Raw genomic sequence first — 26,220 nt, forward strand, 5'->3', positions numbered from 1 at the left:
GTAACCTATAATATTGTACAGCAAATGTACTTCAATAATAAAAAAACATACTGTTAAAAAAAAATCTGGAAAGGAATTCTTAAAGAGGCTTAAGATACAAATAGAAGAGCTGTTAGAAAAAGAAAATTGTGTCTCTTCCAACATCTGTTTTTGAGATTACATGGCATCTAGTAACAGGTGGACTATTACTGCCTAGGCTATCTTTCTGGCACATGGACCCAGTTTTAAACAGCAGACTGAAGTTGAGCCGTTTGACAATATTGAAATCTATAACCTAATGTGTGGTAAGTATACCTATATAACTTCAACAATCATACATGAATTGAGTTTTAAAAATATGAATTTTGAAGCTGGTGATAAATTGAATCCCAGAAGTAGATGCTCTGTCCTAAGGAGATGGAAAGTAGAAAAGATGAGGTAGAATTATTTACTATTCAGAATTATTTAGCGGTCAATGTGAGTTCTTTTCATTTTGTTTTGTTTTAGTAATGATAAACATTAGACCCTGGGAGACCAACTTTTCTGTTAGTTACTACATGAAAATTTAATTTAATAGAACTTAGATAAATAAAATTACACTTCCAACTTTTCAGAGCAGGGAAAACACAGCAAAAAAACAGAAGTATTTTCTTGTAATTACAGAGCGAAAGCTTCTGGAATAAAAGGATGGTAAAAAAGTCCTATTTGGATCGACACATTACACTCAATGTTAAAAAACAGTAAAGAATTAGAGTTTTGGGGAATCTAACCTACCTTCCTGCCTATGTGCTTACCTCAGACCACACATCATTTAGCTAGGCAAGGCAATGAATTGAGTTGCAATTTCACCTTTAGCTACAGGAATTTGGGAACATAAGTACACTCACAGTTGTCACTCTTCATCTTGCCACTGGCCTGTGGTAATTGAATGTAACTTAGAGACCAAAGAGTATCCATTTAAAAATAATGTGTTGTAGCATTAACTTAAATTCTTTGTTCCCAAGCCTGAGTTTATGGTCAGGGCTACTGGCCCTTTCCAGGAAAGGTTTAAAAAGAACTAGTTAAGATTGCAGTTCTAGGAGAGATCTCTTTGGTAGTCCTCAGCAGGGACTTACAAGGTTATGTTTGTGCAATATTTGTATGTTCTGTTTTTATAGGAAAAACTATAAAAAGTTCTCTAAATTTTAAGCAAAATTCACTAGTTTAATATTTTAAAAGTATCTGTACTTAGAGTATTTTCCTATAATTAAATAAATATACTACAAGTAAGACTGTAAATTATTTAAGTTCTTTAAACTTGTTTTTACTAAAAGTGTAGCTTTTTTATGCTAGAAAACCATGATATACTTAAGGCACAAAGTGATCATTTAAGCAGAGATGCTCTTCTCCGGAGGAACAGAAACAGTTCATAAACATTCCTATGGCTCATTTACAGCAACTGTTCCTATTTTCTAGAAAGACTAGGTATGGAAATTGGGAGGGGAGGGGGAAGCTGCTAAACTGAATGGTGTATGCAGCAGAATTTATTAAAGGAAGTGAACACTAAGTGTTTGTTTTCTCCCATCTTCTGCATAGATGTTGTTGCCTTCTAATTTAAAACTACTTTGAATTTAATTTTTAAACAGATCTTCTACACATTCAACCAGCACCAAACAATGGTACCCATGGTAGTTTAAACTATCTTCTGAAGGTGCCTTTTTATGAACCATCTCATGCAGAAGAAGTGTCAAAGTTTTCTGTTTGTGGCTTTACTGTTCCAGTGCCCACAGATACTCTAGGATGTTCATGCCCGGAGCTACAAAGTGTAAGTAATAACTTCATGTATCCATAAGAATGTAAAGGGGCAAACTCACCTATAACCAGAGTAGCTAACAACCAGGTTTGTGTTCTAGCTCAGATATTTACTAAGAGAATATGTGGTTTCTCTGAACCTTATCTGGAAATGAGAGGTACATTGTAAGATTAAGTATGTGAATATGTTTTGTAAGCTGGAAAGCACTACTTGGCAATTGTTAATCCACGGTGAGCTAACTGTCTGTAATCGTTCAAAACAGTGGAATCCTGGGGCTCTCTTTGATTTCCCTCATCAACCATCTTTCTTACAGCTTAAGAATCAGATGGTCATACTCGGTTATTTCAGAGCAGAAATAGCCCGCGGGGGCAGGGACTGAGATCTGGCATCTGACACACCCACTAGGGTAGGTGCTGCGGAGTCTGCTCAGCAGGAAGCCTAGCATTTAAAGTGGGAGGTATTCTTCTGGGTAGTAGTGAAGAACCCTTTGATGAGAGGACGCTTGGAGGCTGCCTGACAGACAGTCAGCATTGGGAAGGTCTTTTTAGTGGATCAGATGCCCAGCTGAGTTCAGCAGCAGGATTTCAGATCCCAGGAGACTCTCAGCCAGGTGAGATTCCAGTGCTAAGAGGGGTCTCCCAAAGGCAAGCAATCAGAACAGGAGCTCAGAATGCAAGGACCAAGCCCCGCTGTGAGAATTAAAGCACATGGGTGGGGCTGGGATATCGGAATGGAATTGGAGCCCACTATCGGGACTCCATCAAGCTAAAGCTAATGTCGAGGTGCATTTGATGCCAAGTCCCGAGGGTGGCTGTAAAGCTAAATAAACACCAGCTGCCTCAGGTAAGAATTATTTCTTAGAGCCAGGGGTCAGGGAAGGCTTTCCATTCTCTGATCCTCAAAGTAACATCATATCACAGAAATAAATGCATAAGTAAATTACCAACCAAAAAAGATTTAAAAGGGCAAAAGTCTAAACTTCCCAGTAAAAATCAAATCCATCCTGAAAATCAGAGTAAATGTGTGGGTTTCCTACTGCTCCAGATAACCTCAATGGAACCACTATTTAAAGTAATAATAATAAATATTATAAAGTGGGTGTTTTCTTCCCCACTTTAGAGATAAAGAGGGCTCCGAAAAGTTAGGTAAATTGTCCAGTGTCACAGAAGCTCGGTCTATGTGACTGCAAACCCCAAGTTCTTCTTTGTAAGGAAGGTCCCTTCCTGCTCAGTGTGGTCCCAGGATCAGCATCTGCATCACTTGCAAGCTCATTGGAGATGCAGAATCTCAGGCCCCCCTGAGCTTGGGCTCACACTGAATCAGAATGTACATTTTAGCAAGACTCTCAAGGGAGTTTCGTGTGTGTGTGTGTGTGTGTGTGTGTGTGTGTGTGTATATATATATATATATATATATATATATATATATATAAAAGCTTGAGAAACCCTGGGATGTTGTCATCCCAACTTAGTAATTGATTCCAGCACGGTCAGAATGATCTGCCCCATTATCAATTACATCTTTGCAGACTCCCACACAACAAATGTATTCCTGGGAGTAGCAATGTCTCTATATTTCTGAGGTAGTGGCAGAACTGGAATTTAAACTCAAGTTAGTCTGGCTTTTTTGTTCTGTAGTAAAACATTCATGTGACTACTGCAGAAATAATCTTGATCACCTTTTAAAACATGTGTTGTTACTATGATTCACTTTCTCCCCATCTCCCACGTTATCTTGCAGAGTGCTGACCTTGACCGCGTGAATCAAATGCTAAATCTCACCCAAGCTGAAAGTAGGTCAATAGAAAGCACGTTAAGTCTTCGATGTTTAGACCTAACAGAATGCCACATTGCCTTTTGGAGGTTCTCCAAAATAAGCTTACAGGTTCTTTTGAACATAAAGATTTTCTTGCCAATATATAAGAGGGAAAAATGCCCCAGGTCTAATAACAACAGTAGCAGCATGGAATAGTTATGATGGTCTCAAGCACTCAGCAATTCCTTGAAATGGTGGTGCGTTGTCTACAGTTCCCTATTCACTTTTTTAGATGTGAAGAGACAAACTGCCTGGGTTTAAGTCCTATGTCTACTTCTTCCCCTCTGTGTAAGCTGGGCCAAATTACTTAACCTCTCTGTGCCTCAGTCTCTTCCATAATAATGGTACTCACCTCACGTAGTTGAAAAGATTGAAAGAGTTAATCCTTGACATGTACACACTGCTATATTTAAAATAGATAACCAACGAGAACCTACTGTATAGCACAGGGAATGCTACTCAATATTCTGTAATAACCTAAATGGGAAAAGAATTTGAAAAAGAATAAATGCATGAATATATGTATAACTGAATCGCTTTGCTGCACACCTGAAACTAACACAACATTGTTAATCAACTATGCTCTGACATAGAATAAAAATTAAAAAAAAAGAGCTAACCCATGGAAAGAATGTAGAACGGTGTCTGCCCTGGAGCAATATGATTATTACCTGTTATCCCTTTTATTTTTTACTTTAAAAATTTTTTAACTGAAGTATAATTGACGTATAACATTTTATTAGTTTCAAGTGTACAATATAATGATTCAATATTTGTATATATTGCAAAATGACCACCACAGTAAGTCTAGTTAACATCTGTCCCCATACATAGTTATAAAAACTTTTTTTTTCTTGTGATGAGGGTTTTTAAGATTTACTCTCTTAGTGACTTTCAAATGTGCAATACTGTGTTATTAACTACAATCAACCTGTTATCTTTCAAGTATTCTTGTATTGAGCTCTCTAGGCCTGTTTCATCATTGTAAAATGGAAATACCTACTTTTAGAGTTGTTATGAAGACTAAATGAGTTAACATACGTGTGTACTTAGAATGGTGCCTGGCACACAGTAACAGTTCAGTAAATACGTTGGCTGTTTTGACAATCTTCTTATAATCTACTGAGTGTTATTCCATGGCATGAATACTCTGCACATTTTTTAACCATCAGTAATTGGTGGAATTTAGACTAATGGCAGATAATTAAAAATGAATAAATACAGTAGGCATACTTTTAATAAAATTCCAATTTCTTTCCTAGGACAATTACGAAAGTAAGTCATCTTTGTTATAAAGTATGTGCTTTTGATTTTAAAGTTTTATCTCTTCGGATATGTCTCGTGAACTGTTAGCTGTTTAGCTAAGTAATTTATCTAAGCCTTAGTTTTATAATTTATAGAATGGAATAATAACACCTACCTCATAGGGTTGTTGTAAGACTTAAAAGAGGTTACATATGTAAAATAGTTATCAGAGTACCTGGAAAATAATAATCCATCGGAGATGGGTAGTTACTATACATAGAAACATTTGCTAATTTTCACAAACATTTTTATTTTATATTATTTTTATTTTAGTAAAAACAACAGAGAAACTAAATTTGCCATTTGGAAGGCCCAGGGTTATACAGAAGAACAAGGAACTCTGTCTTCTTTATCACAGGGAATATGTCAGTGGATTTGACAAAACTAGCAGGATGCCCCTTTGGAGTTCATATACAGTCCCTAAACCGGTAAGTTCCTGTGTCCATTGATTCACACAGGCTGGAAAGAAATTGTAGTTCTTTACTATACTAAAAGTTGAATTTTGATTTGCAGTAGAGATCCCAAAGGGAGCTCAATGGACCTGTGGCTTGTATTGATAAGACAACGTCCCAGGTTTTACTTACAAGTACTTGTAGGTGCTACATGGGTGCAAAAGAGGAACACATTGTGTTTTGCCTGGAGAAAGCAGAGTGTTTACAGGCCAATTGGTTAATTGGTATGGCAGGTAGAAAAGAAGATTTCAAAGAGAAGCAACAGGAAGTACAGAGGCACACATTTCATTTGGTATTTCCCAAGTATATGGTGGGTGCACCTAAAAGGTGATGGTAACTAAGTTATAAAGGGTTTTGTTATTTATTTGATTACTTTAAAATATTATACTATCTGCTGTGTACCATGGTAGGTACAGTAAACACAATGTGAATAAGAGGTAATCCTTCCCTAAAGGATCTAGTACTCTAAGAAGCCAGGCTAGACCTACATGTATAGGTGTCCTATGTTACAGGTCTCTGCAGATTGAGGTTAAGAATCCAATTGTTTAAATCCTCTTACCTCTTTCACTATCTGGCAAACTCCTTTTCAATTAATGTCACCGGGACAATTGGCTACCATAAGAAAAAGAAATATTAGATCCCTACTTCACACCACATACAAAATTAAATTGATGGTGAATTTATAGACCTAAATGTGAACAGCAAATCCGTATTTTCCTTTGTGTATATTTTTATGACCTCAGGATAGAGAAGGATTTCTTAGCACACAGAACAACAACAAAAACAAAAATTACATAGAGGAAACTGATTAATTTACTACATTAACATTAATGTGTGACCAAAAAAATGAACTTATGGCTGGGACAATATATTTGCACTGCACGTAAGAAACAAGTGATGAGTATACAGAATACTAATTAGGATCCGGAATCGCTAGTAAATTTCTACCAATAAACAAGAGAATGGCAAGCATCTTAGTTAATAAATGGGCAAAGGATATGAACCAAAGGATATGAAACTTATTAGCAATCAGGGAAATGTAAATTAAAGCAAAAATCAAAGTCTGCCAAAAATCAGCCCAAACACTCCTTCATGGCAGGAATGGTTTTATTTAACATATTCCCCGGCACAGTACCGCTGCCCAGTAAATGGTTATTGAGTGAATGCATCAGATAAATTAATCCCAACCATTATTTTTAAAGAAGTAAAGATGAAGCAGTACTTCCAACCAGAAGGGTAAATAAATAATCAGGAAGCTTTTTTTGTAGAGAAAAATCTTAGTATTTTATATACAAAGATTCTGATGACAAACCCCTACCTATTACTGTTCTTGTTAAGGGTACAGATCTTCCATCTCTTTTTATGGAAAGGAAATGATTGGTTGTATCCAGTTTATTTACTCTTCTTGTTCCAATTCAAGATTTCTGGAATAAGCATATTTTGCCACTACTAATTATGGCTTTATGTGTTCTGAAAGTCAACTCTCCCGCTGACAATGGTTTAATTGTGGTCAGTGGTAGGAGAGCACTAATGTTATTTTCCAACGTGAGCAAATATATTACAAAGTTACCTGAGTTCATATGTATGGTTAATGGCAACATCACTTTCTTAATATGCACAGTGTTCAGTTGTCTGTGATTTTCTTCAACATGCTATGAAGCGTACTATGAAACAATAATATGAAGTTATTTATTCCTTAAAATAATTTCTATTTTGTTTTTGATTTTGAAAGGGGCAGTATATTCAAGGCCAGTTTTATTATTCAATTCTCTATTTTGAAAAGTCCAGGTACCAGGGATTATGTGGAGTTAAGGGGAATGTTTATGTGTTTAATACTTTCCCCTGCTGTCTTGCATTCCTGAATTTATATGAGCTTTAACGGAAACCAAAGGCAGAGAGATTTCAAGTGGTCTCAGACTAAGAGTTTAGTACAATTCTTTTTTTGTTATTGTTTTAAAACTAGCTTCTTTGTTACCCAAAGTTCCTGTCCTTTCAGGATCCCACAGAACTACTTGTGTATTTCTCCTTCCATGTGAGAGGATGGAATTCTAGCAATTTTCTGCTTTCTAATTCAGAAATTGCTCTGTTAGTATGTCGTGGTTCAAGAAAATTACATACAAGGATGTTTTGAGATTCACATAGAAATGTTATAAATCATCTCTGTGTCTGAAAAATCAGACTTTACATAAGCACTTTTTGGAGCATGGATCCAATTGGCTTGTGTCTTTAAGTTTTATGGAACTTTTGTTTTTCTGTGGTTTTGGTGGGTTTTCTAATTGTTGTTGTTGTTATTATCTCAGAAGAGTTTGGGGGAAGTAGCTGTGATTTGAAATCACAGTCCTACAGCAATTGCTTCAAAACCATTAAGGTTGATCAGACTGTATAAGGGTTTTGCTTCTGGCCCTCCTCAGTAGGAAGATGAGAATTGTTTTTTATGTTGTTAGGTGGAAAATTAAAAATAATAGCAAGAATTACAATTATTTAGCATATCTAATTCAGAAATTGAATATGAAGTTGAAGGGCTTTTTCAGAGAAGAAAATCTAGTACACTTTGAAAAATCTCCCATAACTAAATTTTTACAAAGTCTTTTTTGTTTCTAAAGCTTGTTAGCACTGATATTGTAAATTATGACCCAAATGTGTTTTGTGAGTCTTTAAAAACTAGGGACATTATTGTGTATTGCAAAAGGTTTGTTTTTGTTTTTTGCACTATAAGAAATATTTTTCCCTATAGAAAAAAAATCACAACCAGAAAAATAATTTAAACGTGTATAATTATCCTTACCATAAGGCAAGATCACAATTATCCAATCTTCAAATAAATATGTTTTAGCTTTGACATTCAGTCTACAGATAAGGAGAGTCTATATAACTTCAATAAAAATAGTTTTATCTCTTGTTTAAGTTCTATTTTGTCTCCATACCAGACTAGAAATGAAAGTATCTCACTTTCCTGTCTGTGCTTATCATCTACTTCCCTCGAAGAATTTTGAGAGCTAGGGTTCAGATTTCATCTGAGTGTCTGAATTCTATTTATTGTTTTCCTGACTTTCTATCCCCTGGCTTAAAAAACTCTAAGGAACTCTGAACAGATGGAAGGATGAAACTATTTGTGAGTGTGTGTGTGTGTGTGTGTGTGTGTGTGTGTGTGTGTGTGTGTGTATGTGTGTGTGTCTGTAGGGGATTGGTGGGGTAGTAAGGTGGTAGTTCACTATGCCTTTTCTCAAGAGCCCAAGATTCAGAAATGATGTGACTATACCTCCCCTCCATCCTTCTAGAGAGCTGCCTACTGCATGATCTCACCTTTATAAAGTAGGCCATATCCTGTCTTTCCCAGTCTTGATGTATTTATATTTGGGGGTTCAAGTTTGATATATAAGAAACACATCTAAGATTTTCAGTTAGCAGAAAACGTGTAACTTTTTTTTAGTACTTTCTGACTAAATACATCCTGGTCCTTTTCTCCCAACCCAAAGTCTATGCCACTTTGAGAAAATAGTAAACATTTTGCCCAACTGAATTGTTTGAGCACAACTTCCATAGCTGCAGGCACATTAAAATTACATAAACTTCCCTCCTTAGGATTTTTATGATTTTAACTATTGAATATAGGCATTTCACTTTCCTTATATTGTGGAAAATGCATCAATGGCTGCATTCATATATTATATATTTCTTGAAGTAAAATGGTAAGGTGTGTGGTAGGAAACATCAACTCACAATATTCTGGGTGTCTATAGGGCTGACTGGGTCGGCTGTCAATCTCCCTAGTCCTCCCACTTTGCATCGTCTCTATGTGCCCCTTTACACTAAGTGAAGAAACCTTGTCATTCAGAATTGTTCACTATATGTTTTTGAAGGAATATAAACAAATGTTTTTAGCTTTCTAGTATCTGCACCAGAAGGAGAATGAAATAAATGGTGGGAGCGGATACACTGCATCTAATACTAATATCTTCATATTTCTTGGTCTACTCCTTGTTTTGGTGACTATATCACTGAGGAGCTTCCTAAGAAAGGAAGAAGAGAAGATACATATTTGAGACTTTGTGCATCTCAAAGTGTTTTTATTATTCTATCTATATGCTTAATTGAAGGCTTAGCTTTAGAATTTTAGAAACAGTTTTTCTTCAAAATTAATAGGACATTAGACTTCTAATGTGTTTATATTTGCCTTTCTTCTTTCCATCTCTTGTCTTTAATTCACTTTTTGAGAAATATCTGTAATTTCATTTTCTAGAGCTTATTGAAAATTTTATTTCTGCTGTCATATTTTTAAATCCCAAGAGCTCTTTCTGTTATCTCTTTCCTTTTTAAATGCTTTCTGCTCTTTCTCTATGGATGACATACATACTCTCATCTCTGTGAGAAGTGAGTTTTCTTCTGCTGTCTGTATTGTCTCTTTTTCTTCTTGGTTCCTCTCCCCAACCCCAATGCATATCTGGTGGTCCTTGGCTGTCAGCTCATAGTTTAAGGGTGAGGCACTAAGCTACAGGGCTGAGCTTGCCAGCTGATAAGCTTCATTACAGGTTAATCAGGAGGAGAGCCAGACATTTTGTTGGGGACTCCCAATTGTATCTAGTTTTCTTTTCAGGCTGGTTTGTTTTTCAAAGAAAGGACACTTCTCATGTGAACCAACATACACGGGGGTGATGAGACTGGAGGGAATCTTACCGTTCAGTACATAGATTTTAAAATTTAATTCCATTGCTTTCACCTGCTTTCCAGGGTGCCTTGTGTCCTTTAGTCTGGTTGTCTCTTTGGATCAACCTCCCCAGTGAGTAAAGCTTCTGTCTGGCCTCTTTTACAGACTTTCAACCTATCCTCTTCTTTCCAACTTTACATACATCCCCTGTCTTTAGGAGACTCCAAGTTCTACGCTTCTGGTGTTCTACAGAAGGAATCAGTTTCTTTGAGTTTTTCCCAACCAGAGGCTCTTTGTTATCAGTGTTTACTGGTTTACCAAGTCAAGGTGACAGTAGTAAACACATATGCCTATCTGACTTCCAGTTTCTGAAAATTTCTTATCATCTCTTATGTGTCTTCATCATTACTGTGCTTTTAATGGGATTTCAGAGGGGAGCAGAGATAAATGTTTGTGTACAATCAAGTTGAGAAATTTACTCCACTGCTGTATAGTGTTTTCCAACTGGAGTGTTGCAGCATGTTAGGCATACATCCTCTGCTTGTGTTTCCCCTCCTCTTCATCTCCTTCCTGTCCTATATCTCATCATGGAGCTCTCCTGCCTATGAATAGAGCACACAGTGTATGCTGCCTTTTCCTTTGTGAATTGATCTTGTACATTTTATTTATTTATTTTTCCCCAGCTTTATTGAGATATAATTGACATATAACATTGTATAAGTTTACAATGTGTACAATGTGATGATTTGATATGTGCACATATTATAAAATAATTACCACATATGTTTTAGACACCATAGCTACTTATTGCTTTTAGCAGAATATAGTGACTAGAGGAAGAACATTCTCATTTAATTTAATCTTCTTTTTTATAAATTATAAAATAATTTTTAAAGAAATATATATGTTGCGGGCAGTAGAGGGCATATAAATCAGAATTTCTGAAAAAATTAAATGAATAGCAAAATGTTTACATACTCATAATTGTATGCTCATCAAAATATGATTATGTAATACTGTATTACCTTAAGTACTTAGGCAGTGCGTTTATAGATGCCTGCTAGTAAATAAGTTATTGTATTAGTCTTTAAAGTTGCAAAGAAAATTATAAAAATATATTCCTATATTTCAAGATGAATAAAGCATAGCTACAAATTTATTAAAGTCCCCAAATAAGTAAATTTATACAACTACAGCTTCTTTGAGTTAATCTTAGGTTAATTAGAAGTTCTTGCTCAACTGAAGAATATTATCCTTAAGTCATATCTGTATTTTAAAAATAGTTTATATTTTATTTTCAATTTTTATTTGCAAACACAGTATATATCACCACCTAAAGTTAGAGCCTGAAATAGATTTGGGTTTTTAGCAGTAGCTCCCATTATCCCTGTGCACTCAATTCAGGTTTTAACCTGCAAATATTCCTTTCCAAGGTGTATTTGATTTGCCCTTCCCATGTCCCTAACCAGAAGGGAACCACAGAAGAAAACATTGCTGAAGACATCCATTTCCATTGCTTGCGTAGACCTGATTCACTAACAAAATAAGAAAAGGTTAAATGAAAAACATTCTAGGGAAGTTACAACCCAAGTAAGGCGATGGGTGAGCCACAATGTGGGCGTCATTTTTTTTTTTTCTTTTCTCTCTTTCAACAGGGAGACACATCGCCTCTTCCTCCCACTGTCCCAGACTGTCTGCGGGCTGATGTCAGGATTGCTCCTTCTGAGAGCCAAAATTGTTCCTTCTCTTTAGCAGACAAGAATATCGCCCACGGCTTCCTCTATCCTCCTGGTTTGTATAACTCTTTTTTAGAGCAGCAGCTTAGAAAGCCCTCATCAGCTGGATGTGGGCATGTGCCCTAAACATATGCTCCCCACCAAAACTACCTGCTTGGGCTAAACTAGTGGCCCAGGAGGCTTCCAGTGATTGTGGACTGGCCTGGAGCAGCGCAACAGCTATAATAAAGACTAATAAATTTTGCACTGGGAACCACACATCAGCTCTAATCTGGCCCAGATGTTCAGAGAGTTCGGCAGGTTTAAGTTTAATTTTAAAACTGAAGATTCTTTGGAGAGGGACACAAGCGTCTAAAAAACATTTTTTTTTTTTTCTGGTGACTGGCCAAGCTAAGGCTTGCATTGAGAATGCCGCTGTGCCTGTGAAGACAAATCAGGTTGGAATTGGGGCCTCTCGCTCAGGCTATATATCCAACAGCTTTATGTGGATTAAGCAGCTGAATAAACTTGAAATATTTTTTCAGGAAGCTTCTCTCTTGGGAACGTGCAAACGCCATTGTGATTTTTTTTAAAACCCAAATCTCTTCTCTGTTCAGCAGGGATTGTCATTTCCTTGATTTACTCATGAGATTTTCAACAATTTCAGCTTCTGAGAATGGGTTTTCTCCAGATATTTGACTCCATTTTTCCGGAAGCCATGACCAAAGAGGTCAATTTAGAGATTTATAATTTAGAGGTTCTGAGATTTATAGTGGGAAAAAAAGGCCTAGTGAAAGCAAGTAGCACATCAATGTAAAATTCCTAACAGAGAATTAGGATAATAAACTGGTATATCTTGTTACAATATCTAGAGACAATTAGAGCGCCACCAAATTTATGTAAACCCTAGGATAATCCTTAAATAGTTGCAACATTTTATTAATAAAAAATTTTAAATTGGCATTATAAAATTGTATCTGTTAAGCCCTAAGATATTGGTTGATTTATAAACGTTTGTCTTGACAAGGAAATGAAGTGAAAAACTAATCAGCTTGTCTCAAAAAATATTAAGGATTGAATGAAACCACCTTCTAACTCTCCATTACAAATTGTTAGCATTTCCATTATAAGCAGATTCTTATGTTTCCTGAAAAGAAGGTAATGTTATGTTCATTGACTTTACAACTTTCAAAGTTTAGTTTAACAAGTAGAAAAGGCTTGTAGAGGACTGTGAGTAGCATGTGAAATCTTGAAGAAAAAGACAAAACAATCTTGCCTCTCCTGGCCTTTTGGTTCCCATACATTGGCCTTTCATTTGAGTATTAGTTAAGGTAGCCAAGGGTAGTTTAAATATAAAAAACATTATAATAAACATTCATAGGCTTGCAGCAGTTTAAATCCTCACAATATTTCAGTGAGAGAGATGCCATGAGACAAATGAAGTACAGAGGGACATAGCGCTTTGCCCAAGAGGGTCAGCTGGCGGGCAGTGGAGCTGGGATTCCAACCCGGGCAGTCTGGTTCCAGAGCGCACAGGCTCAGCACACACTCCTCTAGTCCATGTGTCTTCAAAGCCAACCATTTGTGGTGCTGTCAGCAGTCTTCACTGAGTTAAAACCCACTTTCTTAAGAAAATTTTACTTTGGAAGAGTTATTTATCATAGCATTATTATTTTATGTATATTCAATAACGATGCTTTCCTATCGGTATTATATTTGTTTTCTAGAGACTGCTGTAACAAATTACCCACAAACTTGGTGGCTTAAAACAACAGAGGCTTATTCTCTCAAAGTTCTAGAGGCCAGAAGTCTGAAATCAGGGTGTTGACAGGGCCACGCTCCCTTTGCAAGAGAGAATCTAGGGTAGAATCCTTCTTTACCTCTTCCAGCATCTGGGGGCTCCAGGTGTTGCTTGGCTTGTAGTTGCATCGCTCCAATCTCTGCCTCCATCTTCGCATAGCTTTCTCCCCTGAGTCTCTCCTCTTCTCAATCCTCCTTCTCCTTGTAGGACACCAGTCACTGGATTTAGAACCCACCCTAAATCCAGGATAATCTCATCTTGAACTTTTAATTACATCTGCAAAGACACTACTTTCCTACCTATCACATTCAGAGGTAATGGGGTGTTAGGACGTGGACCTACCTTCTTGAGGGTCACCAGCCCACTATAGGTATCAATCAAATGCATAAAACTGCCTGCATTATTGATGACTTCCATCATCAATAATGGAGATGTGCTTTGTATCTCTGTGTTTTGTGTGTTAATAAATTTACATTAGTATGTGTAATACTAATGGGCCTATTGTGTGGAATGTCATACTTTCTCTTATAGCTAGATTTAATAAAATTCATTTGTTTTGCAGCAAACAATAGAACTTCTGATAGTCAATATGATGCTTTAATTACAAGTAATTTGGTCCCTATGTATGAAGCATTCAAAAGTAAGTATATACTTAGATTATTAATTTTAAAACACCCAAGTGACTCTTTGAACTTCTAAACTAAACACATATTTTATTGCAATTTGTTCTTGTTATCAGTCATTTTGTTCTAATTTTTTTTTTTGGCCGCACCTTGTGGCATGTGGGATATTATTTCCCCGACCAGGGATTGAACCCGCGCCCCCTGCAATGGAAGCATGGAGTCTTAACCACTGGACCTCCAGGGAAGTCCCTGTTCTAATGTTTTAAATATTGAAACAGGAAGGATGTCTAACGTAAATTCTTTTCAACTTACTTCAACTTTGGGTGAATTGTTGCTAGAATTTTGATAATTTTTTAATCCTAATTTTACTGTAAAGAGCTAACCACAAAATAAAATTTTACTGATACTCACCATAAGTAAATGAAAAGTGTTTGTCCCTAGAGTCACAATTAATAAGGCAGTATGTGTATTCTGACCATTTTTCAATACAGTCCCCAAAGCAGCTCAGCCCTAGGGAGGCATTTGGAGACATATTTAACTGTAATTTTGAGACTGTAACTACATCAGCAACAAAAAGCTGTCATGGGTGTGGCTGTTTATTTTTGTTGCATAGACTATTTTGCAGTATTACTCAATGACCACTGACAAGTATTAAAGCAGAATTGGATGCTATTTAAAAGTACCTGTTTATAAGAGAAAATATTTCCATGTTCAATAGAGGCAGACATTTTTAACGCTTTATTCTTTTATTTTTAGCAATGTGGAATTACTTCCATAGTGTTCTTCTTGTAAAACATGCCATGGAAAGAAATGGAGTCAATGTGGTTAGTGGACCAATATTTGATTATAATTACGATGGTCATTTTGATACTCCAGATGAAATTACAGAGTAAGTAATTTGAAACAAAATGGACTTTTGATCTGGCAATAGGGTATCGTAAGGGGAAACCTCAATATTTAAAATTAAAGCTCAGTATTCTAAACATTACATAACATATTTATATAGAGATGCAATTGTTGACTATTTTCAATTAGTCTATCTAAATATTTAGCAAAATTTTTATATGGCAAAGATTTAAACTAATAAGCAAAGAAAAAAATGTCCAGGAATAGTTAGAAAAATTTTTATTTGGATAATTTCTAAACTAATGTGAAAGGGAAAACGTGGTTTTGTCAACGTTAAGGAGGTAGGGAAGACTCACTGTGCTATCAGTAAACAGAGAACCAGTTCAGCAATAAATAAAAAAAAATCAAGAAGTGACTATTCAAAATACTGCCCAGGGCTTCCCTGGCGGCGCAGTGGTTGAGAGTCAGCCTGCCGATGCAGGGGACACGGGTTTGTGCCCCCGTCCGGGAAGATCCCACCTGCCGCGGAGCGGCTAGGCATGTGAGCCATGGCCGCTGAGCCTGCGCGTCCGAAGCCTGTGCTCCGCAACGGGAGAGGCCACAATAGTGAGAGGCCCGCGTACCGCCAAAAACAAAAACAAAATACTACCCAATATTTTGGATAGTGGATGATTCATAAAAGTATCTCCCAGGAGATAGTGTAGGCTTCCTATAGAAAACTAGTCCCACTAAACTGTACATCTTTGGACTAAACCTGGTCATACATGTTGCTAAGAATTACTTTTGAACTCAGCACACAGGAATAGAGAGTTTTAGAAGTGTCATCCATGATTCCTCTTTATTATCAAAATGGACAGTACTGAACTATGGTACTAAGCCTAGATTATGTAAAGCAATGATTTCTACTCATACCTTCTGATAAGATAACATTCATCATCACTAAGTGTGTGGCCTTAAATTTTGTTTGCCTTGTCCTTATTTCAGTGTTTATTGATCCTGTCTTTCACCATTTAATAATCCTAGCAAACAATTTGATAGCACTTTACTCCATGCTAGGTATGCTTCTAAGAATTTACAGATACTTCATTTTATCTGAAAAACATCCACATGTTAGATTCCATTAGTTCCCATTTAGAAAAGGAAACTGAGGCACAGAGAGGTTAACTAACTTGTCTAAGTTCCACCGCTAAGTAGTAAAGCCAGAACCCAGACAGGCTAGCTCTGATTCTAGATCACAGTAATACATTACTACTTATACCAGTTCATTTTCCTTTTAGTGGACTCATACTGATAGCTTACCTTTATTTTGCATTTGAAACCTTTAAAAGCACTTTCATGTTTGTTATCTGAGACTAAAGGACTGTCGTATCAGTTGTATGGATTTGTCCCTGTCTATGCTGCGAAGTTGGTAGCATAAGAAAACCTCCATGTTAAAGTTGAGGAAAGTTAGAAAGTCATAGACTATTAGAGGATTAGTACACATCCAAACGACTAGTAGAAGTGCGCAGCTACAGCTGAAATCCCAGCTCCTTCATTTCCAGCCCCTACTCTATTAGGAAACGTCACTGTGATGTACAAGTCAACAAAGCTAGGAGGCAGAATACCATGCTCTGCTTTTCATTGTATTTTAATATTTTCCCATGATGTTAAAATGACCAGGCTTGGACTTCTATAATCTTGATTCAGACTCATTAAGGTTTAAAAATGTGTGGTAAGATTTTGTATTTTCTATTTATTTACTTTCTTTTACTATAATTTTACTTTGACATTTCTTTAAAAATATAAAAAGACATTTCTAATCTTCAGAAGCAAAAGTATAATAACATCAAATCTTTTCAATTATGTTTTTAGATATGTAGTCAACACCAGTGTTCCCATCCCAACACACTACTTCGTGGTGTTGACCAGTTGTAAAAATAAGAGCCAAACCCCCAACGCCTGCCCTGGGTGGTTGGACGTCTTACCCTTTGTCATCCCTCACCGACCTACCAACGTGGAGAGCTGTCCCGTGAGTATGCTCCTGGAGAGGCCCTGGGCCCTGAGAAAATGATTAGTCAGAGCTCATCTGGGCTTTCATAAAAGTGGCTCTGACTACAGTATATTTTTTAGGTGTTTCATGGGTTAGAGTTGTAGTAAATATGACCTCAGTTTTGAACTTTTCCTTAGACTGTTGATCTCTATGTAATTAATATCAATTTAAACATGTATATGCTTACATGAACATGTGTTTATATATGCACGTCATATATTTTATTTAGATATATTTTATTCACATTCACTAATAAGGAAAGGGGTTGTATCTTATTAGGCTTTTTATTCTGAATGCAAACCTTAAGGTTCTGTCCCAAAGTTGGCACTAAATTAATGTTTCTTAAATGAATATGTAAATATAAAAATTCCATCAACTTAAAACATGAGGTCTGAAAATACATATATATATATAGTATGTATATATATGTGTATATATATTTACCTAAATACATATATACATATATGTATTTACAAAATAAGTTAGCTCGAATAACATTCCTTTTTTAACATCATGTATTAGGCCACCTCAAAACCTTTTGGATCAAGGCAAATTATATGTAAATAGTTACTTCAACTTCATATATGTTCTTAATAGAAAAACATATGTATTCTGGTAATTGGGTTTTATTGAAGTCATTCAGCGAATATATTGAATACCTATTAAGTAAACACTATCACGATAGAAGCTTTTTAGAATGCACCAAGGAAGAATACATTGTCTCTGCCCTCAAGGAGTTCATATATAACTTTGATATATAAATGAGATACAGACACGTAAATGGGCCAGTCGATCATATAAGAATTATTTTAAAAATTAGAAGTAAGAGACATTACAAAGTTGGGATTCATTGTCAAATACTGTCGTAAGTATTTAGTGTTTCAAATTCAAAACACTTTGGCTGGAATAACAAATAAAGGTTACATAAATTGAGGTGGCAGAAGGGCTGAGCCCTGAAGGATGGGCGGAATTTGAACAGATTGAAAGGATTAGGAAGACTCTTCTGTGGAGGAAATGAAGAAGGGAGGGACTTGGCAACTGGCTGGATGCAAGAACCAAAGGAAGAGGGAGACTCAAAGCTGAATCAGAGATTTTAAATGCAGGTAATTAGGGGAAAAAAAAGAGGGAAGTTAGGAATGAGAACTGTTTTGGCAGGTAGGTAGGATAATTAAGTGTAGGTACATCTGGTTTGTAGAAATGGGTGTTCACATGGAAAATCCCATGAGCTAGTAGAGATGGAAGTTAAAGCTTAGGTTCTAAGCCAGGTTGGGATTCATCTCTATTCTTTCATCTGTTCAACACATAACTGCCTTCACCATACTGTGTGCTATGGGCAATACACAGATAAATCAGACGTGAATTCTAGCAGAAAAGGCTCATTGTCTATCACTTAGAAGCCTAGTAAAATAAAAGAAAGAAAAATAAGTGGCACAAAGAGGGACAGATAAAATGTAGTAGGATTTCAAAAGAAAAATACTTTCTGGTAAGGAAGGCGACATTCTAGCTGAGTCTTGAAGATAGGATTTGAACTTGAGTGTTGAATGGTTGCTCTCAGTGACTCAAGATGGATGGCAAAGTTTAGAGGCTAAGCAGCGGGTCACTCATAGTCCTAGAATGAGGAAGAGTTTCCAAACAAGAAGCTATCAGGAGATGTTGTGTAGTTGAATCTCTTCCTATTTGTCCTGTCAGAAGTTTATTTAGTTGAGACAAGGGGAAGCCATCATTCTTCACTTCCTCTTCCAGTGGCAGACTTTGGTGACTGATAGGGTGTGGTGCTCTTTTCCACTGAACCAGGAATAAATAGTTCTTTATCATAGAGGTTCTAGATAGCCATTTTGGATTGGTTAGAATGGGTGTGAAAAGAAGAAATGATTCGCTATCCCTGGTCTAGGCCCTTATTGTCTTCTATCAGGACTTTTGAAAATGAATTTTAAGTAGTTTTACTGTCTCCTGTCCTCCTCTCCTTCACCTCTGTATTTCACTATCAAGTTGCTCATCTTAAAATTTAGTTTTTCATGACGACATCCTTTCTCATCCATTTGATTGTCTATCTACCCTGAATAAAACTACAAAAATAAACAAACAAAAATCTCCCAGCCCGTACTTAAGGCTCTTCACCATTTACCCTCAGTTGACTTTGCAGACCTAAGTTCCAGGCGAACTGAGGTTCTTGAAATTACTTGAACACCCCATGATTTTCCCTACCTCCATGTGCTTGCTCATGCTCTTGTCTCTTCTAGAATGCCCTTCTTTTCCATCTGCTAAAAATTCCACCTACACCTCAAGGTAAAGTACAAATGATATGAAGCTTTCCAATGTGGACATCCAATGTGGAGATGATCTCAAAATTAACAGGGCATCATCTCTATTGAATAAGACATGATCACTAATAAATTGGACATATTCCAAAATTTTAAGGAATTGGCAGTATAGTAATCAGACTATGATATCTATAAAGATAACAATGAGGCATAATATGATGAGTATGAAACAAACTTAAACCAAGCTATAATTATAAGAGAGATTGTGACATTAATAAGATGTGACTGTCAATTAGATATAGGGAGGGAAGAGAGGATAGAGCCAAAGGTGACTGAAAATTTAGGTGTGATTGGCCAGGAAATATATAAGACAATCAGTTGTTTTGGGAAGGATACATTTGCTGTTGGTGGTCTTCCAATTAAGAAACTAGTTGAGGGCTTCCCTGGTGGCGCAGTGGTTGAGAGTCCGCCTGCCGATGCAGTGGACACGAGTTCGTGCCCCGGTCCAGGAAGATCCCACATGCCGCGGAGCGGCTGGGCCCGTGAGCCATGGCCGCTGAGCCTGCGCGTCCAGAGCCTGTGCTCCGCAGTGGGAGAGGCCACAACAGTGAGAGGCCCACATGCCACAAAAAAAATAAATAAATAAAAAAGAAACTAGTTGCATATCTAGGAGGGTATGTGAGAAACAGTATAGAATAGAACGCAAATGCATGAGTTTTGGAGTTGGGTATCTGGGTTCAGTTATTGATTTGGCCTCTTTGGGTAAACAACTGAGTGTCACTTTCTTCAAATGTATAAAAAAAATCATCCCCTCATGATGTTGTTTTGAAAATTAAATAAGATATTTCACATAAACCCCTAAGAATTCTAAATACATAGTAAGCAAATGGTAGCCATTATAAAGAAATCACATTTTATTAAGCAATTACATTCTAAAGTCAACATAAAGTGAAATTGTTTACAGATAAAGTCACTCAGAATCAAATCACCCACAAAGTACTGTACATACACAAGCTGTACCCTAATAAGTGCAATTCAGCCAACATTTCCACCAGCATTAGAAGAGGTCATTGTGCTTTAAGCACCCAATGAAATAAGCTTTCTTTAAGCGTCATGTTGTATGAACATTCTGCACTTTTAAATATTCTAATCACTGAGTGGGGGGAAGGTACTCACACTATAAAATGTTTAAGGGAACAGATACCAGTTGTAGAAATGGTAGATTCACAATTCCACCTCACACTTGATGTAGGGAACTAGATTCTTATTTCCTTATATATTTTATGTCTTCCTTTGTTCTTCCATCATTTCTTTCCTCCTCCTTTTTCTTTTTTTCCCCTCAACTTTGTATGGCTGAATTCCTGTCAGATAAATGAGAACGCTGCCATAACTCCAAGTGACTATCATTATTGTAACTTAGTATATATTGGAAATGCAATTGGGGGTACACGGTTGTACTGTAAATAGAATTAGGGGTAGACAATACAGGTATGGAACTTGGAAGAGAACAGAACTATAGAGATAGATTTGGTATTAAATCACGGGAGTGAAATAAAATTTCTGAAGGGGAGAAAATAGAGAGAAGAGATCCAAAGATCAGATGGAGGAAAATGTCTATTCTTCCAGGATAGAAAAAACTAAAGTCAGCTGAGGAAACAGAAGGTGTCATCAAACAAGTAAGCAGAGCTATGGAAGACAAAGAAGGAACTTTTAGAAGCTTGGGGTAATAGCTAAGTGAAAGGTTTACAAAAATTCTACTGTTAGGTCATCCTTGACAAAATGGTTTTGTTAGTGTGATGGCAGTGATAACGAGACTGTAAGTGAATAAGGAAGAGATTAAGGAGGTGGTTAGGGGAGAAAAATACTGAAACTGGTATTGCCTCAAAAAACTAACAAACTGAGTTGTATTTTAGGGGTATACAATACTTCTATTTATGTAACAGGTCTAATACATATGTAATCAACCAACAAATTTTATATATATATATATATATATATATATATCTAAAAGCATATATTTAAATATGGCTCATAAAAACTTGATATACACAAGGCTTTTATTCTCTTGGGATGCAGTGGTACAGCTAGAGCAGCTGTCTACAGCTGGCTTCTGTTCAGATTGGTTGGTGCTGGTGAACTATCTGACATGGGGTAGCTTGAGTATCACCCCTGCCTAGTTATAATTATGTTGTACTTAAGATCATTTAAGTACATTTCATTTCATTTAAGATCATTAAGATCATTTCATTGCAGTTTTAAAAAAGCGAAGACTGTCAGGTGTTCCCTAAACATTCAGTTAGATGGATACCAAATAAGCTGGGAGAAAATAGAGTTAGAAAAGCCATGGGGGGGAAACTTTATGAAAAACGTCATCAAAACTATTAAATGTTACTAAAATGTGAAATAATGCAAGCAAGAAAAAAAGACTGAATTGGATTCCCATTAGAAATATGAGTTAATATTAGTACATCACATATATATTTTAAAAAATAATAACTCACCTCATGAATCTCACATGGAGAAATACTTCAGAGGTTCAAAACAGTGGTTTTGTCTTATACTTCCTCTGGCTCAAATAGTACCTGCCTATTTTAATCTTGCATATTTAAAAAACAAGTGAACCAGTATGCTGAAGTCAACTGAAAGTCATTTAAGCAGACTCATCTAATTAAACAAACTTGTAAACTTTCTTACTTTTAAAAAATTTAACTGGAAATTTAGCAATATCATATGAATATCAGGAAATTAATAAATAAAGAATAAGGAATTTCACAGAAATCCATGGCTCTAAATTATTGCACTAACCTTTATATATACAGTATATATAGTATAAAACATTTTTTTTACTATACTATTTATTATACTATTTTAAACTATACTGTTTTTTATATGTAGTTAAAAACCTATTGAAAGTCAAATGGCCAAGAAATATCTGAAAAGATACTCAATATAACTCAGGGTAATAACACTTAAACAGGGATAAAGCACTATTTCACATCATGGTTTGGTAAGGATGTGGGGAAATGGGGATTATCCTCCATTGCCAATGGAACTATAAATTGGTATAAACACTTTGAGGAGTGCTAGGTTTAATATCTGGTGAAGTTAAAGTTACATGTACTCTATGACCCAGCAATTCCATTTCTATATCCTAGAAACTCATGTTCTTGAACACAGAAGACATGTGGTAATTTATCATGACACTATTATTTATAATGCCAAAAATACTAGCAATGTGGCAATGAAAAAAATAACCTGTGCTACCACAAACCATAGCTAAAAACAAAAGACTTAACTAGATCTAGATATTTCACTATGAATAAATTACAAACATAATATTGAATGAAAAAGTAATTATAGAATGCCACTTACATGATTTCTATAAATTTGAAAACATAAATCAATGCTATATATTGTATACTGATGTGCAGTAAAAGTGTAAAAACACAAACTGGATTCACACTGACTCATGATAACGATTAACTCTGAGTAGAGGAATGTGGGGACTTAACTTCATCTTTAATGTCTCATTTTTTTAAAAAAATTGTATCTGAAGTAAATATAAAAATGGCTGTGGGCTTCCCTGGTGGCGCTGGGCCCGTGAGCCATGGCCGCTGAGCCTGCGCGTCCGGAGCCTGTGCTCCGCAACGGGAGAGGCCACAACAGTCAGAGGCCCGAGTACCGCAAAAAAAAAAAAAAAAAAAAGCAACAACAACAACCAAAAAAACCCAGGAAAAAGGACAACTTCTAAGTTATAAAAGATCTTTCTGTTAATGAAAAATCATGCCCCAGGGAAAATAGTCTTTTGTTTTTCTTTTTCAGGGAAATAAACCAGAAGCTCTTTGGATTGAAGAAAGATTCAACGCACATGTTGCCCGGGTCCGTGATGTGGAACTTCTTACTGGGCTTGACTTTTATCAGGAAAAATTCCAGCCTGTCTCTGAAATTTTGCAACTAAAGACATATTTGCCCACATTTGAAACCATTATTTAACTTAATATATAAAACAACTTTGGCAAACTGTAAATGATTTTTTCTGCTGAAGAATGTAAAAGTTTTCTATTTTTCCTTGACTCCTCTAAAAGCCATGTTGTATAATTTTCATTATTCTCTTCTCTTCTTCATTTCAATAAAAATATATTATTTTAAAGTTACACTTTTTTTGCCAGAGATTGTGCTATGTTGTTCCTTGCTTATTATATTTATTATCTCACTTACAATCCTGGGCTATATTTTTCTTCCCAGCATTATCTAAATAGAAGGGAGAGTAGGAGAAGTAGGTCTCCCTTTTGAATCAGTTCTACATCAGTTTTGTTATGAATCTTTTTATACTTGGCAATCAGGCAATATTTATTAAAATAAAAAGTACCCATTACCTTTATTCAGTAATTTCATTTGTAAAAGTGGTGTCAACAGATATGCATGAAATGCATGAAATGCGTGGAAATATCATCTTTTACGAAGACCAGAAGGTAACCTAAAAGACTTCTTGAGCAAATTATGGAGTTTATTTAAGCAATCAATGGGATGCGATTCCACTACTATAAAGAAAGAAGTTGATCTACATATTGACTGTATGACTATTGTTAAATGAAGAGAAGTGGTACAATAGCATGTATAGTATACTATCATTTTTCAGGGGCTGGCAAAACTTCTCTTTAAGTGTTGGATAATAAAATTTTTCAGGCTGTACAGACTCTGCTGCAACTACTTAACTCTGCCATTACACCAAGGAAGTAGTCATAGATAATATGTAAAAGGAATTGGAGTAACTGGTGTCCAACAAAACTTTATTTACAAAAGTAGATGGGGGGCTGGAGTTGGCCCATGGTCTGAAGTTTGTCAACCTTGATTTGTACACTAAAGCCAGGGTGGAGAGAGGCAGGAATTAATACTAAGAGACAGAGGAAGATAAAATTTTTATCTTGTGACTTTTGGCGTTGCATAAAATTTTTAAAAAACTCTCTCTATATGTATCTCTTTAATTTTTCAAAATGTGATTATTAAGCAAAGAGATCCCAGTACTCATTTGGGAGGCAATATCATTGGTCAGATTTTTGGATTTGCAGACTGGCAATGTTCCAGATTCATTTCTGATATATATAGACCAGTTCATACAGGGGACACAGGCTTTGCTGGTGAGAAAAAATCTTGTGGCACGAGCTTCAAAAAAACAAATTATTTCTATTAGGACTTCAATGGAATTATGGTCATTAATTACAAGTAATTTAAATATTAGCTTAGGGCCATTGGGTTTTTTTTTTAACTCTACTTATAGAGTTAGTTTTAAAACGTACAATTCAGAGAAGCTGAAAGACAAGACAAAAATTGGAAACTATTTCCAGCTATGTGGCAAAAATGTTGATGCCCTGTATACAGACAGAATTCCTCCAATCAGTGGTCCCCTGCCCCACTGTGGCCTGGAAACCAGCTAAGATAACCTGGAATTTAGACTCCACTATGGGGGGAGACAAGTGAAGGATGATTACAACCTTGAACTGAGTTTAACTCTGGTTGTCCTCATTGCTTCTGAGTTTCTCTTAAAGCAACTAAATTGTTTTTGATATCAGATCAAATGGGTGCTCAACATAGAAATAAAAATTCAGTCAGAGAAACATTAAAATTGCATATTTTGCATAGAGATTGTGTAAGGTTTTTTTTTGGTATAATCTTATCCCATTAAAAAGAAATATGTATGTGTAAAATCATTCTTAAGGAAAGACACCACTGATTTAACAATTCATGGAATTACAGGGGATTTACAATCATTACTTTATAACTTTCAGTATGTAGCCTACTTTTTTTTTTTTTTTTTGCGGTACGCGGGCCTCTCACTGTTGTGGCCTCTCCCGTTGCGGAGCATAGGCTCCGGACGCGCAGGCTCAGCGGCCATGGCTCACGGGCCCAGCTGCTCTGCGGCACGTGGGATCTTCCCGGACCGGGGCACGAACCCGTGTTCCCTGCGTCGGCAGGCGGACTCTCAACCATTGCGCCACCAGGGAAGCCCTGTAGCCTACTTTTTAAATAATGATCTTGTCTTACTTTTAAAATCTGAAATTGTAAATAATAAAGTTAGTTGCATTTAAAAAATATTTATTTAGAAAGAACTTCAAAGATACGGAAAGGTTGTGAGAATAGTATAAAGAACTCTGTATAACCTTCACCCATCTTTACTGATTGTTAATATTCTCTCTATGTATGTTTATGGATAGCTTTATTTTTTTCCCTGAACTTTCTGAGAGTATATTGGAGTCATTATGCCCATTTATCCCCCCAGAACTTTAAGGTGTATCTCCTAAGATCAAGGACATTAAGTCACACAACCACAGTCAGGAAGTTGGATGTTGATACAATATCATTATTTAATTTCCAGATCAAATTTAATTTTTTCTCATTTTCAAAAATGTCCTTTAAAATATTTTATTTTCTGGGATGCAAAACAGAATCATGCATTGCATTAAGTTTTCTTTCCTCTTTGGTACAACAGTTCCTCAGCCTTTACCGAATAATGTCAACGTTTTGAAGAGTCCAGGCTATGTATTTTGTAGGCTGTCCCTCAGTTTGGGTTTGTCTGATATGTCCTTATGATTGGCTCCATGTTCTGCATCTTTGGCAGGAGCACTACATCAGTGCCAGTGTGTCCTTGGTGCTTCACTTCTGGAAGCACAAGATGTTCAATCTTGCCATTATTATTGATGCCAAATTTGGTCAGTTGGTTAAGTTGGTGTTCACCAGTTTTCTCTGCTGCAAAGATAGTACTTTCTCCTTATAATTTAGAGGTTATTTGTGGGGAGATACTCGAGCCCCTATAAATATTCTGTTTCTCATTAAATTTTCACCTGTCTTTAGTATCCATTAATAATTCTTCCCTGATTCAATTTTTACTATGACAATTGCAAAAGGGTGATTTTAAAAACTGCCATTATTCCTTCTACATTTATTAGCTTTCTACTGTAA

General features: G+C 36.1%; 1 protein-coding gene across 1 annotated transcript in view; it reads left to right on the plus strand.

Annotated features, from left to right (window-relative positions):
- ENPP3 (ectonucleotide pyrophosphatase/phosphodiesterase 3) overlaps positions 1 to 23,417 on the plus strand; it is an 81,312-nt gene extending 57,895 nt beyond the window's left edge. The window contains exons 18-26 of the mRNA XM_004313332.4: positions 197 to 284; positions 1,605 to 1,783; positions 3,512 to 3,563; positions 5,165 to 5,319; positions 11,644 to 11,779; positions 14,067 to 14,144; positions 14,884 to 15,016; positions 16,825 to 16,981; positions 23,086 to 23,417. Coding sequence (XP_004313380.2) covers positions 197 to 284; positions 1,605 to 1,783; positions 3,512 to 3,563; positions 5,165 to 5,319; positions 11,644 to 11,779; positions 14,067 to 14,144; positions 14,884 to 15,016; positions 16,825 to 16,981; positions 23,086 to 23,256 — 1,149 coding nt within the window. The 3' untranslated portion in view covers positions 23,257 to 23,417. The remainder of the gene's footprint in view (positions 1 to 196; positions 285 to 1,604; positions 1,784 to 3,511; positions 3,564 to 5,164; positions 5,320 to 11,643; positions 11,780 to 14,066; positions 14,145 to 14,883; positions 15,017 to 16,824; positions 16,982 to 23,085) is intronic.
- Positions 23,418 to 26,220: the final 2,803 nt, after the last annotated feature.

This window comes from Tursiops truncatus, chromosome 12, assembly GCF_011762595.2.
Source record: "Tursiops truncatus isolate mTurTru1 chromosome 12, mTurTru1.mat.Y, whole genome shotgun sequence".
NCBI lineage: Eukaryota > Metazoa > Chordata > Mammalia > Artiodactyla > Delphinidae > Tursiops > Tursiops truncatus.